Below are 18,058 nucleotides of genomic sequence, written 5' to 3' on the forward strand. Positions count from 1 at the left end.
GAAATAATTTTCCAAAAAAAATGTCTAGCTTCAGTAGGGCAGTCATCTCTAACCCAGCAATCTTGACCAAGCTTTTTAATTAACCTGTTTGGTCTCAATCTCCCTATTACCCAGATTATCTTTAAATTTTGGCCAACTCTAAAATGGCTTAATTGTATTTTGAAAATTTCCAACATTTATTTTCCTTTCTTCTTTAAAAAGGCAAAATTGACCTGTCATGATGGTTCATGCTGGTGTTTTTTTTTTGGTTGTTAATTTGTTTTCTTTTTGTTTTGTTTTTTTTGAGATGGAGTTTTGCTCTTGTTGCCCGGGCTGGAGTGCAATGGTGCAGTCTCCGCTCACTGAAAGCTCCACCTCCTGGGTTCATGCCATTCTCCTGCCTCAGCCTCCAGACTAGCTGGGATTACAGGCGCCCGCCACCATGCCCGGCTAATTTTTGTATTTTTAGTAGAGACCGGGTTTCACCGTGTTGGTCAGGCTAGTCTCGAACTCCTGACCTCAGGCCATCTGCCCACCTCGGCCTCCCAAAGTGCTGGGATTACAGGCCTGAGCCACCATGCCCAGCCTATGGCTTATGCTTGTAATCCCAGTGCTTTGGGAGGCTGAGGCAGGAGGATCGCTTGGGACCAAGAGTTCAAGGTCACAGTGAGCTATGATTACACCACTGCACTCCAGCCTGGGCAACAGACAGAAACCCTGTCTCTAAAAGAAAAAAAAAAAAAAAAGGCAAAAACAATTAGCAGTAATTATTTCTACACACCAACAGATTGTACATGATTCTCCATGGAGTGCAAGACACATGCATATGAAGAACTTGCACTAGGAAAACTGTTCCTATTTCTCAATTACATGGAATTACAGAGCCACCAATCTCTGAAATACTCGCAGGAATGCAATCAGCACCCAACCAAAGATCTGTGACTAGTTTGGATAGAAAAGCCAATGTGCTATTATGTCCATCTTCTGGTGAGAACAGCAAAAGTAGAGATGGAAGTGGATACTACACACAGCTGTGCCCAGAGAAGTACCGCTCACATGTTAAAAAGTAACACAAGGAATACCATAATTCCACCGTGCGAATTTAAAATAGAAATCCTTCCCTTCAACATCAATAGTAATGTTCAGGATTTTTCTCTTTTTTATCTACTGAGGAGTCACACATGGCCGCATTTTACTAAACGACAGTGTGACTACCATGTTTTTTCCTGCCCTCAGGGACATGGTTCCACAGAGCCATAATGGCCCTCTGAATAACACCGTAAAGACACAAGGGTGGCTTTTACTACAAACCTGCACTGCTGGCTTGGAGCCACCCCTGGCTGCCAAGGACTTCAGGCATAGACTAATATTTTTAATGTACCAATTTCAGCTTGAAAAGTGTCCATTTCCTCCACACCCTGTCTTTAAAAGGCACAGTCCATAAATCTAAAATGTTGTTGGGAGAAAGAAAATATGCCTCAGGTTGGTTTGTTTTCTTCCTGTATTGTATTTTATTCTACTTTCATCTTTGAGGAACAACAAAACAACCTAATGGAAAGCCTGATTACACGCTCCAAAATGCAAAGTATGCTTTTCTAAGTCACATTATATTGTTTTTTAATCTGGAAAAGGTTGTTTCATAACTATCAAATGTACCTATAAAAGAAAAACAGCTGCTTCCAATGTAACCAAAGTTCAGCAGGAGTAAACATCACCCAGGACAAAATCTTGTCTCTTTTCCATGCATCCCTCTCAATAAAACCTTCGAGTATGCTCCGACTCCCATGAACACTCCCACGGGGTGCTCACAACACCACAGTGACTCCTTGCGGTCACTAAATTACTGCCCATCACATCATGCCCCAATCAGAGCAGCAAAAGGGGAATGAAAACTTGAAAACAAACACATGCGTAAGATACCTGATAACTGATAAAATTTAGTTACAATTCCCTTCTCCTGCTCATCAAAGAGCAACATATCATCTTCATTCTCAAGTACGGTTTTCAGCACCACAAGGAAACTCCGAAGGTAGTAAGGATGACCGGTTGTTTGACCAGGACCATTGCAGCTTGACCCCTGCTCCAAAGGAATGCTGTGAGGGATATCATTGTTTAAGCAACTGTCATCCTGCAGAGGAGCCTCTTGGATGTTACTCCATGCAGAAGCATCATCTGCAGAACTATGAGATTTTGCCTCTGAATCTGACAGCTGTATTTTAGCTTCTGAAGCAACAGTCATTTTTACTTCTTCACAATGACATGCCTCACGTTTTTCAGCCACTTCTTTGATACACTCTTGCTTTACAAGACTGTCTTCTGAAGTAGACTTTAATGTATTCCTAAGAGTGAAATCTGGTGAGAATAACATGATCGCATTATCTGAGAATCCAGGGGTGAGGGCTGATTTCTCACATTCCTGGGTAGCCTTTTGGCTTTCGGCTTCCATTATTTTACTTCCTCTTATCATATGTTCAGGAATGCACTCTTCCTTTAGAGAATCACATTTAAACACGTTTTCTTTTTGAGAACTGTTCTCCAAAATTTGATCCTCGTCCTCAATTTCTGAAGAGTTATCAATCAGGCTCTTAACAACTGTGGATTTGGAACTCTGTGGACTAGAACCAGCAAATTCTTCATCCTTATCTATTGATTTTTTAGCCTTTACGTATTTTCTGGACAATTTAGATGCTAGGCTTCCCAAACAAATGACTTTCACACTACGATTTCTCAGCTCATCTTGATTTTTGCACACCACATCATTACTTTTAAAGTAGGGACTGGTCTTCTGCTTTACTTCCCTTTTTGCTGAATCACTTTGGCCAGGGGTTAAATTTGTCTTTGGTGGTGGTGACTTCTTTGGTGTTACATCTTCTAAGGTAACACTGGTTAAATCTACCGTAGACACATTTGAATTTATTAAGCCAACCTGCCCTGGATCCACTTGAACGAAGTCATTGTTAGCACACATTTCATCAAGGTGCCGGTTTAAGTCATATCTAGGCACCATTTTACTGCAAACGGGGCAGGCAAGTTTAGCAGGTGGTGCATTGTTAAAACACGAAATAATAGAATTAGATGCTTTTTTCTTATTCTTGCTGATTGATAAGCTTCTACGAGGCCTTTTTTTGTCAGGAGGTTTCCCTTCTGACATCATGAGTATTAGAAAAACTGGACGTTCTGAGCAATAAAACACAGGATATTTAAGGTGAAAGATAGCAATGGTTTACTTTTACTTTCTTGACTTGAAATCACCAAAAGTGGGATTCTATATGACCTCATGTTATTCGTCTCGACAATTTCTTCTTCCTACAAGAAACACATATAAATTAAAAACATTTTTATGAATTCAGCAAGGGGAAAAGCGAACTCTGAAACGTTTAAGAGCAAGGTCTCCTGTAATGAAGAGACAACCCTGAGCGTGAGACAGAAGACCAAGCCCCTCCGACAAGCTCTGTACGCGATCTTAGTGTCCCTTACTATAAAATGACAGAGCTGGGATTGTAAGGATAATTTCCAGGACATCTTTAAGACCTAGAACTATCCGTTTCTAAAAAGGGAGAATCTGACCACTTCAGACCCTTTACAAGACCACTGTATGAGTAACTTTCTCTGAGTGAGATGGAGACGATCAGCGCGTGGCCCAGGGCGATGCCCGCCCCATAGGCCGGCGCAGATGAAACGCCCCAGCCGCGGGCAGCTGCGCCCGCGCCGGCTGCCACCACCGCGGCTTCTGCTGCGGAGCCGAGGCCCCGGCCAGCACGGCGGACGCTGCTGGGCCAAGGCCGCGCACGTGGGACGCGCACCTGGGGCCACGCGACTGAGCCCGAGCCACTCTCCCTGCTCCCTCGGGCCTGGCTGCCCTCACGTCCTCCTTCCCTGGGTGCCCTGTCACCCAAGATCCCCGCGTGGCCACCTCGCACCTCCCACCTGGCTTCCCAGCGCCGGCGCTTCCAGGCATTCCCAGCCGATCCCCGCGTCTCGCTTCCACAGGCTTGGCAAGTGGAGGCTCGAGTGATCGATCTCCTTTCCTTTCCACGTTAAAGGCTCCCATACCGTAGGTGGCCAAGGCAGGCTGAGCCCTGGAGCGGAAACCCGGGCACCTCCTTCCTTTCCCACCCGCAGAAGCAGGCGCCTGTGCGCCCCTGCACGCCCCCGCACGCCTTCTCTGCGACGGTGCACTCTGAGACTCCTCTCCCCAGTCGATGAGAAGGGCAAGCAAGCTAAACATGTTTGTTGGGGGAGCATTCAGTGTCAAAGCGAGCAAACAGCCTCCTGCGGGGAAGACAGGCGACTTCTGCAACCAACACGCGGAGCTCTACTTAAGCTGACTCCTGCGAATAAGCGAGAGGGAGTTTCAGTTGGAAAACCACTGAGTTGGGTTTTCCAAAAGATAGTACTAATCACCGGTTATCTGATACCCTTGAAATAATAACATCAAGAACCAAGAAATAAAATGTGGCGACTAGGAAGTGATGCGTCCTGAGTATTTATGACTTCTGTTTTTAATGTAATTTATTTGTAAAGCTATATGATTTAACTTTTAATAATGGCTGTGTTTAACAGCTGAATTTTTTTTTTTTTTTTTTTGAGATGGAGTCCGGCTCTGTCACCCAGGCTGGAGTGCAGGGGCGCGATCTCAGCTCACTCCAAGCTCCACCTCCAGGGTTCACTCCATTCTCCTGCCTCAGCCTCCTGAGTAGCTCGGACTACAGGCGCCCGCCACCATGCCCAGCTAATTTTGTGTATTTTTCGTAGAGATGGGGTTTCGCCGTGTTAGCCAGGATGATCTCGATCTCCTGACCTCGTGATCCGCCCGCCTCAGCCTCCCAAAGTGCTGGGATTATAGGCGTGAGCCACCATGCCCAGCCTAACACCTGAAAGTTTAACAATCAGCCCTGAAGCACTGACACCAGCGTGTTCCAGCCCACCATGAATGACCTAGAATGCAAGCTTCTTAACATCAGGCGGTTGTGCTTGTTGCCTTTACTATAAAATCGCTGCTGCCTGCAGCAGTGGCTAGCGTTGTGTAATTATTGATAAATATACACTGAATGAGTGCATAAATAAATGAGCAAACTAAAGAGAATAAGGACATAAATAGGGAGTTCATTAACAAGAATGTATTGACTACCTACCTCATTCCAGGTAACATTTTAGATGCTGAAAATATGTGGCAGTGAACAATGAGGAATGGGAGGAAATTCTTCATGGGAGGGAGGGGAACTCCTCATGAAGGATACATTCTGGTGGAAGGAGATAAGAGAAATATAAAAAGTAAACTATGTGATGAAATTGAAGACAAGTAAAGCCAGAAACATCTTAGGGGTGAGGTTACAATTTGAAAGAGTGGTAAGGAAAGGCCTCACTGAAAAGATGACATTGGAAGATTGACATTGGCCTTAAGGAGGTAACGGTGTGGACTGAGAGAAGGCCATGGTAGGCCAGGAAACAGCAACAGCACATGTAAAAGCCGTGAGGCAGAAGATTGTCTAGCAGGCTCTAAGAACCCCAAGGAGGCAGAAGAAAACAAAGCCAGGGAGGCAGCAGAGAGCCAGACCATGGAGGGCAAGTGTTAGCAAATTTGTTCCGTAAAGGGCCAGGGAGTAAATGTTTGAGGCTTTTGGGACCATGTGGCCTCCATCATAACTAGGCAACACAGCTATTGTAGTGTGAAAGCAGCTATAGACAATATGTAACATATGAGTGTGGTTTTGTTCCAATAAAACTTTATTTACAAAAATAGCTGGCTAACTTGCCATCCAGCTACTATTTGCCAGCACCTGATGTATGACCCTGCAGGTCATTGTATGGATTTGAGCATTGACTTTGAGTGAGACAGGAGGAGTGGAGACAAAGATTTTGAGCATAAGCTCTAAAAGGACCCCTTTCCCTGTTGCATTCAGAATAGAGCTTGGGGCTGGTCGTGGTGGCTCACGCCTGTAATACCAGCACTCTGGGAGGCCGAGGCGGGTGGATCACAAGTTCAAGAGATCAAAACCATTCTGGCCAACATGGTGAAACCCCGTCTCTACTAAAAGTACAAAAATTAGCTGGGTGTGGTGGTGCTCGCATGTAGTCCCAGCTACTCGGGAGGCTGAAGCAGGAAAATTGCTTGAACCCGGGAGGCAGAGGTTGCAGTGAGCTGAGATCCTGCCATTGCACTCCAGCCTGGTAACAGAGTGAGACTCCGTCTAAAAAAAAAAAAAAGAGCTTGGGGCTGGGCATGGTGGCTCACACTTCTAATCCCAGCAGTTCGGGAGGCCAAGGCGGGCAGATCACCTGAGGTCAGGAGTTTGAGACCAGCCTGGCCAACACGGCAAAACCCCGTCTCTACTAAAAATACAAAAAAAAAAAAAAAAAAAAATTAGCCAGGCATGGTGGTACACACCTGTAATCCCAGCTACTCGGGAGGCTGAGGAAGGAGAATCGCTTGAACCCAGGAGGCGGAGGTTGCAGTGAGCTGAGATCACACCATTGAACTCCATCCTGGGCAAGAAGAGCGAAATTCCATCTAAAAAAAAAAAGAATAGAGCTTGGAGCACACAAGGAGGGAAGCAAGAGAGGGAGCAAGGAAAACAGAAGGCTGATGCAGTAATCCAAGGAGAGATGATGGTGGCTTGGGTCAGGGTGTTGGCATTGCAATTGATAAGAATTCATCATATTCCGAGTATATTTAGAAGGCTGAGCCAGCAGGATCTGCTCATGGTAAAGGTGGTAAGGTACAAGAGGAAGAATCAAGGGAAACTGAGGCCTTTGGCCTAGCAACTGGCAAGATGGAGGGGAAAGAGTAAGAGTTCAGTTTCGGACATGTAAGTTTGAGATACTGGTTAGACATGCTTGTAGATGAAAATCCTTTGATTAATCAAGTCAGGTCAGGATGGAAATATAAATTTGGGAGTTGTTGGGGTTTAAATGGAATTAATATATGGGACCAAGGATCGACTGTAGATAGAGAACTAAATAGTCAGAAGACTAAGCATTCCAATAACAAAAGGCAGGGCAGTGAGGAAGAGCCCGCAAAAGAGACTGAGCTGGTGCAGCAGGAGGAAGAGAGAGTTGGCAGCCGGAAAACCAAGTGACTGAGGTGTGACAAGGACTGAGGGGCATCAGATGCAGGCAGAGAACTGCCATGAGGTGGGGACACAGCAGAGAATGCCTTCACAGGCAATGCCCAGAGAGCCATTGGGGCAGGGCCACCCCTGAGATCCTGGACCTCTACAGCCACCAGTGTGCAATGGCAGCCCGGGAAACCTGCAGGCACAAGACCAACCAGTGAGAGCCGGGGCACAGGCTGCACCCAATAAAGTTATAGGGTTGGGGCCACCTGAACCCCTGGGGAACCAACCCTCACCCCAGTGTGACTGGAAGAAGGTGAGACATAAAGTCAAAGATTATCCTCAAGCCTCGAGATTTAATGTTGCTTGCCCTGCTGGGTTTTGGACTTACTTGGGACTAAGCTATTCCTTTCTTCTTTCCTATTTCTCCCTTTTAAAATGGGAATATCTACCCTATGCCCATTCCACCACTGTATTTTGGAATCACATAACTTGTTTGGTTTCACAGCTGGAGGGAAATTAGGCTCAGGATGAATCACACCTTGTCAGTCTTACCTATATGTTTACGTGAGACTTTGGACTTAGAATTTAAAGTTGATGCCGGAACAAGTTAAGATTTTGGTGGCTAGTGGGATGGAATGAATGTATTCATTTGAGAACATGAATTTGAGAAACCAGGCGTGGAACGCTATGGTCTGAATGTGTCCTTCAAAATTCATGTGTTGAAACTTAATGGCCAGTGAGATATTAAGAGGTAGGACCTTTAGAGGATTAAGTCTTGAAGGCAAAGCCCTCCTGGATGGGATTACCATCCTCATAAAAGGCTTGACGGAGTGATTTTGGTGGCTTTTTGCCCTTCCACCTTCTACCAAGTAAGGACATAACAAGCAACCATCTCAAAGCAGAGAGAGCAGCTCTCACCAAACAACCAATTTCCCAGCACCTTCGTCTTAGACCTTCCAGCCTCCAGAACCATAAGAAATGTTTCTGTTGTTTATAAATGACCCAGTTGCAGGTATCTTGTTATAGCAGCACAAATGGACAAAAACCAGTGCTTAATTTAGCCCCACACAGCCTAGCTCTCCCCTGCTGCAGCCAGCTTCTGCAATAACAGGAATGCAGAGTGCAAACTTCCACAGGCTCTTCTTGACCACTGTGATTGATCCCTTGTAGATTAAAAACCAGAACGACTTTACCTGTTGCTTTGGTGGAATCTTAGTCCACATTCTCCACCCATCTGGACTAAGGCTTACTGCATTTCCGTCAAATCAATATGAGAGCCTATCAGGCAAAAGGCAATTTTCCCTGGATGGGAAGGTTGAAACAATGAGCACTTGGTGGTCACAGAACACTCTGCAGACTGCAGTCTACATCCCTGGCTGTACTGAGCTTCTATTGCTTCTAGATTCACTTCATCATAGCTGTCCTCTGCATCTGATTGTGGATAGTGCTCTATAGCCTACACTAAGCCTTTGTTCAGGTGACATGAGATCATTTCCCAAAGGGGAAAGAAGTAAGGCACAGGCATGTAAATGCTATTGTTTTGTGAAATGATAGGGCAGTGGGAGAAGGAAATCAAGACCCCAAATAGCAGGGGCTTCTGCCGTAGACAGCTGCTTGTGAGGGAGTTGGTGCTGGAACCATGATGGGTACTCTGGATTTTCTTCTTCCGCTGTTTTTTGCTTAGGAAATAAGTTCAACAACATCAAACTAAGCAGCTTGATATATATCACAGGACAAAACACTAAAGGCAAATGAGGGTATTCCCAATTTCTCATCACCAAAGCTTCAGCTACAAAGAAACATCTCACAAGCAAAATTAAAAGAGCAGTACCACGATGCTTCCAGTGCCTACCAAACAAAAAATGTGACGTGCATTTTAGGAGCCACAGTAACCATTACCTCTAACATTCAAAATTTAAAATTTAATTCCCTTGATATTTATTTCTGTAGAGAACTAAGCTATTCCCCCTAGGATGGCTACAATTTTTGCTAAAGGAAAACAACAAGTGGTAACAAGTGTTGGCAAAGATGGAGAAACTGGAACCCTTGTGTACTGTTGATGGGACTGTAAAATGATGTAGCCACAATGGCAACAAGCTTGGCAGGCAGTTCCTCAAAAAGCTACACAGAGAAGGCCTGGCCTGGCGGCTCACGCCTGTAATCCCAGCACTTTGGGAGGCCAAGGCGGGCAGATCAGGAGGTCAGGAGCTCGAGACCATCCTGGCTAACATGGTGAAACCCCATCTCTACTAAAAGTACAAAAAATTAGCCGGGCATGGTGGCGGGTGCCTGTAGTCCCAGCTTCTCGGGAGGCTGAGGCAGGAGAATGGTGTGAACCCAGGAGGCGGAGATTGCAGTGAGCCGAGATCGCACCACTGCACTCCAGCCTGGGTGACAGAGCGAGACTCCGTCTCAAAAAAAAAAAAAGCTACACAGAAAATTACCATCTGACCCAGCAACCACTCCTAGGTGTAAAACCAAGAGAATTAAAAGCAGGTACTCAAACAAATACATGTGCACAGCACGATTAACAGTCAAAAGGTGGAAACAGCTTGAATGGCCATCAATGGATGAACAGATAAAGCATGGTACATACCCACAATGGAATACCATACAACCATAAGAAAGAAATGAAGCACAAGCAAATGCTACAGTCTTGAAAACATGATGCTAAATGCAAGAAGTCAGAAATGAAAGGCTGCGTATTGTAAGGCTCCATTTATGTCAAATATGCAAAATAGGCAAATCCACAAAGATAGGATACAGACTGGGGATTGTTGGGGCTGGGGCTAGTGAGTAAAGGGTAGCAACTGCTTCATGGATATGGGACTTTATTGTGGGCTGATAAAAAAGAACTAAAGTGTTAATATAGACTTCGTAAAATTATCCAAATATCCATTTGGATTGTAGGGACTTTTTTTTCTTTTATTTACCTGTAATACGTTAAAGATTTATTCTGACAAATCACATTGAAAAAATGGACAGTAATTTTTATTCTACTGAAGAGAAAAAGTAAACTTCATACTTCTCTCTGCTCCCCTTGGCCCCAAATGCTTATTCTAAATGGCTAAGAGGGCTTTTTGTTTGTTTGTTTATTAAGACATGGAAAAAAAAAAAAACACCAGAACTAGGAAGCGACAGGCTCACTGCCTCCTGACCCTGATGCCAGAGATGTATTCAGGTCTGTTCCAATGCCCATCATCAGCACCCACCTTCCAGCCATGGCCAGGTATTACGCTACTACTGTTTCTTACTATTTTAACTTACCTTACACTTAAAAAAAAATCCTAACCGTGTCCTTTCACCTCATTCTAGGTAATAACACCTGTAAAATTGCGGGGTGTGGTGGCTCATGCCCGTAATCGCAACACTTTGGGAGGCTGAGGCAGGAGGATCACCTGAGGTCAGGAGTTCGAGACCAGCCTGGCCAACACGGTGAAACCCCATGTCTTCTAAAAGTACAAAAATTAGTCAGGCATGGTGGCATGCACCTCTAATCTCAGCTACTCAGAAGGCTGAGGCAGAATCATTTGAACCCAGGAGGTGGAGGCTGTAGTGGGCTGAGATCACGCCATTGCACTCCAGCCTGGGTGACAGAGTAAGACTCCTTCTCAAAAAAAAAAGAAAGGGAAGATTTGTTAGTAGTCTGTGAGTTCCACAGTTATGTCAAGCACATTAAAAATTCCTTAAATTCCTAATTACCTTTTCCTGTCTTTTTTCAAAAGGATTTAATTTCATCAGAATTTTTCTTTACATTTAAAACACCTGCATCTTCAGTTGCCTCATCATCTGGCAAAGTGAAGGTCACTCTTTTCAAGCTTTCTTTACATTGTTTACTGTCTTCACTTTCTTCCAGGTCATCATCTTCATCCCTACACTACCAAAACTCTTATAAAAAGAAATATACTTCTTTCCATTAGAAAAACAAAAGGAAACATATTTTCCCTTAATAAAGTTCTTCTTTTATATGCCTAATGCAACCAAATACTCAGAAGTTCCAAAATCATTCAGGTATTACGGAAGAGAAGGTATCATTTAAGTGACATGCTATGTAAGAAACAGAACAAAAGTGTCCAATATATAGAAAATAAATTATTCATCAATTGATAATACAAACCGTCAATCTCACAAAAATAACAGGATTTTTGGGGTACAAAACCAAATCAAAGTTCCTGGCAAGAAAGGTTTGATTGCCACTGCCAGTAATATTTTTCTTCATTAAATGATCTCTAATGTCCCTTTAAATACACAGACTTTCCTCTGACTATCTTGAGAATATCTGATAGGAGAGAATCTAACTTCTTAAAACAAACATATGTGAAAACCACAAGTACAAATACATGATTGGACAATTCCAGCTCACAATGTAAAGGATGGTTCAAATACTCACATTTCAGAAATGCTTAGTTCTTCTGCTGCTTCTTTAGCAATTTCATCCACTTGTTTGAACCCAGATCATCATCATGATCTCTTGCTATGTCTTCATCACTTTCATCTGGATCAAAAAAAATCTTTGTACTTCACATTTCTGGAACTTTTACCTGACTGAAATAAAAAGATTTTTTAAACTATTAATTAGGAATAGAAAAATACATCATTACCATTCTGAAATGGCAAGTCATAGACTGAGAATATATTTTCAAATCACAAAAGACTTGTGTTCAAAATATACAAATGACTCTTAAAATTCAACAATAAGAAATTAAGCAACGCAATTATAAAATGAGCAAAAACCAGTTGATCTTTGACAAAGTTGCAAAAGCAGCTCAATAGAGGAAGGATAGCCTTTTCAGTAAATAGTGATGGTGCAACTGGACATCCATAGGCCAAAAAGTTGAACCTCAGCCTGAACCTCACATTTTTACAAAAATTAACTAAAAAATGGATTATATACTTAAATGCAAAACTGAAACTACCAAACTTCAGAAAACATAGGAGAAAATCTTTGCATCTAGGGTTAATAGCTCTCTTATTTTAGACCAAAAGCATTAACCACTGAAGGGAAAATGGCAAGTTGGACTCTATCAAAATTAAGTGTTTGCTCTGTGCAAGACCATGAACAGGAATAAACATAATTACAGACCACTAAAAATATTTGCAAGCCAATATTCACAAAAGAACTCATGTATAGAACATATAACAAACTCTAAAACCTCAGCAGATAAACAAATAATCCAATCAGAAAATGGGAAAAAGACATAAAGAGATATTTCACTGAAGAGGATATTCAGATGGCAGGTAACCATGTGAAAAGATGCTCCACATCATTAGCCTTTAGGTAAATGCATTAAAGTGACAATGAAGTATCATTACCTATCACAATAAAAAATAGTAACAATAAAATGCTGGCAAGGATGTGGAGAAACTGGATCACCCATACATTATTGATGAGTTTGGCAATTCCCTACAAAGATAAAAGGTTCTGTACCTTGACTGCATCAAATTAAATATCAAGTTGTGATATTGTACCACAGTTTTACAAGTGTTACCACTGGCGGAAACTCAATAAAGGCTACAGAGGATCTCACTGTACCATTTCCTACAACTTCATGTGAATCTACAAAATTTTATCTCAAAAATAAAAATTTGATTTTTAAAGTGGCAAAATATCTGAAGAGACACTTCATCAAAAAAGATATACAGGCTGGGCGCGGTGGCTAACGCCTGTAATCCCAACACTTTGGGAGGCTGAGGCGGGTGGATCACGAGGTCAGGAGACAGAGACCATCCTGGCTAACACGGTGAAACCCCGTCTCTACCAAAAATACAAAAAAAAATTAGCGGGGCGTGGCGGCAGGTGCCTGTAGTCCCAGCTACTCCAGAGGCTGAGGCAGGAGAATGGTGTGAACCCGGGAGGTGGAGCTTGGAGTGAGCCGAGATTGCCCCACTGCACTCCAGCCTGGGCCACAGAGCGAGACTCTGTCTCACCAAAAAAAAAAAAAAAAAAGATGTACAGACGACAAATCAGTATATAAAAATTTGCTAAATATCTTTTTTTTGGGAAATTCAAATTAAATCAACAATGAGATACCACCACACACCTATCAAAATTGCTAGAATCCAAAATCAAGGAAATTACAATTGCTATTAATAGTTAAATCTGTGGGGTGCTGGAAACTCTCATATATTGCTTGTGGGAAAGCAAAATAGGACAACCACTTAGGACAGCAGTTTGGCAGCTTCTTACAAGGTAAGACATAGTCTCATCACATGATCCAACAATAGGGTGTTCCTAGGCATTTGCATACTGATTTGAAAACTTATGTGCTCACAAAACCAGTACACAAATGTTTATAGCAGCCATCCATATTCATATTCACCCAAAACGAAGCAAATAAGATGTTCTTCAATAAGTGAATGCGTAAACAAACTGCAGTACATTTCTACAATGGAATACTAGTCATTAACAAAAAGGAGCATCATGCAAAACATGGATGAATCTCAAATGCATATTTCTAGGTGAAAATAAGGAAGTTTGAAAAACCTGCATACATAAATTGGAATGATTGATTCCACTTATATGATAATCTGGAAAAGGCAAACTGTAAAGATCATTGTTTGCCACGGATTTGGAGGAGAAAAGAAAGATAAAGGCTGGGTGTGGTGGCTCACGCCTGTAATCCCAGCACTTTGGGAGGCTGAGGCGGGTGAGTTGTCTGAGGTCGGGAATTCAAGACCAGCCTTGCCAATGTGGCGAAACCCCATCTCCACTAGAAAAAAAAATTAGCCGAGCATGGTGGCACACAGCTGTAGTCCCAGATACTTGGGAGGCTGAGGCATGAGAATCGCTTGAACCCAGGGGGCAGAGGTTGTCGAGAGCCAAGATGGCACCACTGCCCTCCAGCCTGGGCGACAGAGCAAGACTCCATCCGGCCTGGGTAACATGGTGAAACCTGGTCTCTCTCTCTCTCTCTCTCTCGTGAGTGTGTGAGTGTGTGTGTGTGTGTGTGTGTGTGTGTGTGTGTGTGTGTGTGTGTCAGAGTTTTGCTCTTGTTGCCCAGGCTGGAGTGCAGTGGCGTGGTCTTGGCTCGCCGCAGCCTCCGCCTCCCGGATTTGGGTGGTTCTCCTGCCTCAGCCTCCCGAGTGGCTGGGATTGCAGGCACAAGCCATCATGCCCGGATATTTTTTTTTTTTTTTTTTTTTTTTTTTTTTTTTTTGGTAGAGATGGGTTTTCTCCATGTTGGTCAGGCTGGTTTCAAACTCCCGACCTCAAGTGATCTGCTCACCTCGGCCTCCCGGGGTGCTGGGATTGCAGGCATGAGCCACCGCGCCCGGCGTAATTCATTAGTCAGAAAGGAATAGATCGGCCTGGCATGGAGGCTCAGGCTTGTGATCCCAGGACTTTGGACGACAGAGCGTGGTGATCACTGGAGCCGAGGAGCTCCAGACCGGCCTGGGCAACATGGTGAAACCTTTCTTTCTTTCTTTTTTTTTTTTTTCCTTTTTTGAGGCGGAGTTTTGCTCTTGTTGCCCAGGCAGGGTGCAGTGGCGTGGTCTGGGCTCCCCGTGGCCTCCGCCTCCCAGATTTGGGTCGTTCTCCTGCCTCAGCCTCCCAAGCGGCTAGGACTGCAGGCGTGAGCCACCATGCCCAGCTAATTTTTTTTTTTTCTTTTGTAGAGACGGGGTTTCTCCATATTGGTCAGGCTAGTCCCAAACTCCTGACCTTAGGTGATCCTCCCGCCTCGGCCTCTAGGAGTGCTGGGATTGCAGGCTTGAGCCACCATGCCCAGCTAATTTTGTACTTTTTTTTTTTTTTTTTTTTTTTTTTTGGTAGAGATGGGTTTTCTCCATGTGGGTCAGGCTGGTCTCAGACTCCCAACCTCATGTGATGTGCCCGCCTCCACCTCCCCGGGTGCTGGAATTGCAGGCGTGAGCCACCATGCTCGGCTAATTTTGTAATTTTTTTTGTTGTTGTTTTTGTTTTTGGTACAGACGGGGTTTCTCCATGTTGGTCAGGCGGGTTTCTAACCCCCGACCTCAGGTGATCCGCCTGCCTCGGCCTTCCCGGGTGTTGGGATTGCAGGCCTGAGCCACCATGCCCGGCTAATTTTGTAATTTTTTTTTAGTAAAGATGGGGCTTCTCCATGTTGGTCGGGCTGGTCTCCAGCTCCTCACCTCAGGTGATCCGCCCGCCTGGGCCTCCCAAGTGCTGGGACTGCAGGCCTGAGCCACCGCGCCTGGCCCCAAACCGGGTCTCTTAAGGGAAAAACAAAACAAAAACCACAAAGATTAGCCGGGTGTGGTGGGCCCCGCGGGTAGTCCCAGCTACTCTGAAGGCTGATGTAGAAGGATTGCTTGAGCCCGGGGTCGAGGTGGCAGTGAGCTATAATGGAGATGCTGCACTCCAGACTGGGCGACAGAGCGGGACTCTGTGGCAGGAAAAGGGAAAGGAAAAAAAGAAACTAAGTAAGAGGCTGCTACTTTTCCAAAAGAAATTATTGACTACCGATAAAAAAATACACTGTAGCCTTTTTACAATATACAAATAGCTAAACTTTATATAGCCATGACCCTCTTCTGGCACTGCTCTAAGCCTTTTCCTGCTCTGAAATAGCTACTGTTGTTACCTCCATTGCAGAGAAAATGGATGCCAGAGGTTGTTGTGGAAGGACCCACGGAAACTGACTATGAAATTGACTTGTTGTAAGTTTCAGACTTAAAGGTTCTTCCTGCTCTGCTCCTTACATTGCCACATTTTAGTTAAGGTACCTCTTACAATACTTGTCCTTTCCGTATTTGGAGGAACTTCTCTTGCAATTTGAAGGGTTTTTTTTTTTTTTTTTTGCACTAAGCATTTGGTCATAAGATCATCTGCGTTTTATGTCAGTTTAAGTACCTCTTTAGACATTATTCACTTAGGAATCTAAATAGGAGCTAGCATTGTGTGTAAAAGGAAAGAACAGCTGTTTACAACCATTTTTGTTTCATAATACAAATATAAATCAATATGTTAATGGTGATGCAGGCTGGGAGGGGAGGGAAAATATGCAGAGAGAAAAGCCCCATCTCTGCTTGGAGTTCAGCACTGGGTCTCTATTCCTTTCCATCTTCCTTGTCAAGGCTGTCACAGTGACAGAAGCACACAGGGCTGCCTTTTAGTGACACCTGCTGGGACAGACCTGGCAGAACGGATTGCAGATTTGCATATTTCCTGGCTGCCTCTGCTAGCCTGAGTCAGCAGCCCACTCCAATTCATGCTGAGCTTGGACAGCTCAGGTTTGAAAAATTCCCCCTTCCCTTGGAGCAACCGCTTGCCAGCCTCCTCATCATTCCTAAAGGAGAATGACATACATGCCAGCATGACAGAGATCCAGAAATTTATAGAAGCTTCATTGTGAGCCTATATCCTTAATAGGGGCTCAAACTGCCAACACCGAATGAAGAGAGAGGTTTTGCAGTAAAGCAGGAAGTCATTAAAATAATGAATCACCAGGCTGGGTTTTGAGCTCCTTTCCCACTAATTTAATGGAAAGATTTATTGTCTTTACAACGTACAATGCCCATCATCAGTTGAAAATAGAAGCCAAAAATGCATTTAAGGCCGGGTGCAGTGGCTCACGCCTGTAATCTCAGCTCTCTGGGAGGCTGAGGTGGGTGGATCACCTGAGGTCGGGAGTTCGAGACCAGCCTGGCCAGTATGGTGAAACCCCATCTCCACTAAAAATACAAAAATTAGCTGGGCATGGTGGCACGCACCTGTAATCCCAGCTACTGGGGAGGCTGAAATAAGTTCATAAATTGAGCAGCTGTGAGGTAATTGGCCCAATCGCTACGTTACTTTCACCGCTTGAGGCTGAACAGTGCACAGGAGAGTGCAGGTTTACAGGTCTCTGAATAGTGCCGTCCAAAAATGGTGAACAACCACCCTGAAAAACAGCTTGGTGTTTTGTTGTTGTTGTTGTTGTTGTTTTTCACAAATTAGAAATGTGCTTAGCTGTTTACCCACTAACTGCACTCATGGCCACTTCCCCTAGAGAAATAAAAGTTGATATTCATGCAAAAACTTGTGCATGAGTTTTCACAGAAGCTTTATTTTTAACAACCAAACTGTAAACAACCCAAATGTCCTTCAGCAGGTGGATGGCTAAACAAACCATGGTACAGCCATACAATGGACTAGTACTTAGTAATAAAAAAGCAATGAACTGTTGAATGATTTGCAACGACCTCAAAGGAATTAAACTTTAAAAATTCAATCTCAGGACGGGTGTGGTGGCTCACGCCTGTAATCCCAGCACTTTGGGAGGCTGAGGTGGGCAGATCATGAGGTCTGGAGTTCGAGACCATCCTGGCCAACACGGTGAAACCCTGTCTCTACTAAAAATACAAAAAATGAGCTGGGCATGGTGGCACACGCCTGTAGTTCCAGCTACTTGGGAGGCTGAGGCAGGAGAATTGCTTGAACCTGGAAGGCGGAGGTTGCAGTGAGACAAGATCGCACCACTGCACTCCCTCCAGGTGACAGAGTGAGACTCCGTCTCAAAAAAATAAATAAATAAATAAATAAATAAATGCAATCTCAAAAGGTTGTACAATATATAATTTCATTATAAAAGGTTTTCAACATGACAAAATTCTAGAAATAGGGAACAGATCAGCAGTAGCCAGGGACTTAGAGAAGTGGGGTGAGTGTGATTATAAAGGGATATCATGAGGTCCTTTCTTCGGATGACAGCATAATGCTATATCTTGATTATGTTATTGGTTATATGTATCTACACCAGTGATAAATTTCTTAGAAGTATACACATATACAAAAAGAATAAAAAAGAGTGCAGAAAAACACTTCTGAATCCAAGTGAGGTCTGTAGTAAAGTTAATTGTAATGTGGTTTTGATAATGTAGAGTTGGTCCTTTATAGCTGCAGTTCTGCATCTGCAGAGTCAACCAGCTGATTGAAAATACTCAAAAACAAAACCAATAAAGATAACAATACAACAATAAAAACACAAATTGAAAAAAACAGTGCAGAATAGCAACTATTTATGTAGCACTTACATTGTATTATGTATTATAAGTAA

The 18,058-nt window shown here is 43.7% G+C and overlaps 1 protein-coding gene across 6 annotated transcripts in view; it reads right to left on the bottom strand.

Annotated features, from left to right (window-relative positions):
* FAN1 (FANCD2 and FANCI associated nuclease 1) overlaps positions 1–18,058 on the bottom strand; it is a 132,978-nt gene that overhangs the window by 37,933 nt on the left and 76,987 nt on the right. For 3 of the 6 annotated variants that reach the window (XM_063698925.1, XM_055363196.2, XM_063698926.1), the window contains exons 1-2: positions 3,783–3,915; positions 1,900–3,285 (exon numbers count right to left, since the gene is read on the bottom strand). In XM_063698925.1, the coding sequence (XP_063554995.1) occupies positions 1,900–3,133 (1,234 nt within the window). In that variant the 5' untranslated portion in view covers positions 3,134–3,285; positions 3,783–3,915. Of the gene's footprint in view, positions 1–1,899; positions 3,286–3,782; positions 4,311–11,427; positions 11,583–18,058 lie in introns of those variants that run through there. The other 3 variants (XM_031002127.3, XM_031002125.3, XM_055363198.2) reach the window with 3 other exon arrangements.

Source organism: Gorilla gorilla, chromosome 16 (genome assembly GCF_029281585.2).
Source record: "Gorilla gorilla gorilla isolate KB3781 chromosome 16, NHGRI_mGorGor1-v2.1_pri, whole genome shotgun sequence".
Lineage (NCBI taxonomy): Eukaryota > Metazoa > Chordata > Mammalia > Primates > Hominidae > Gorilla > Gorilla gorilla.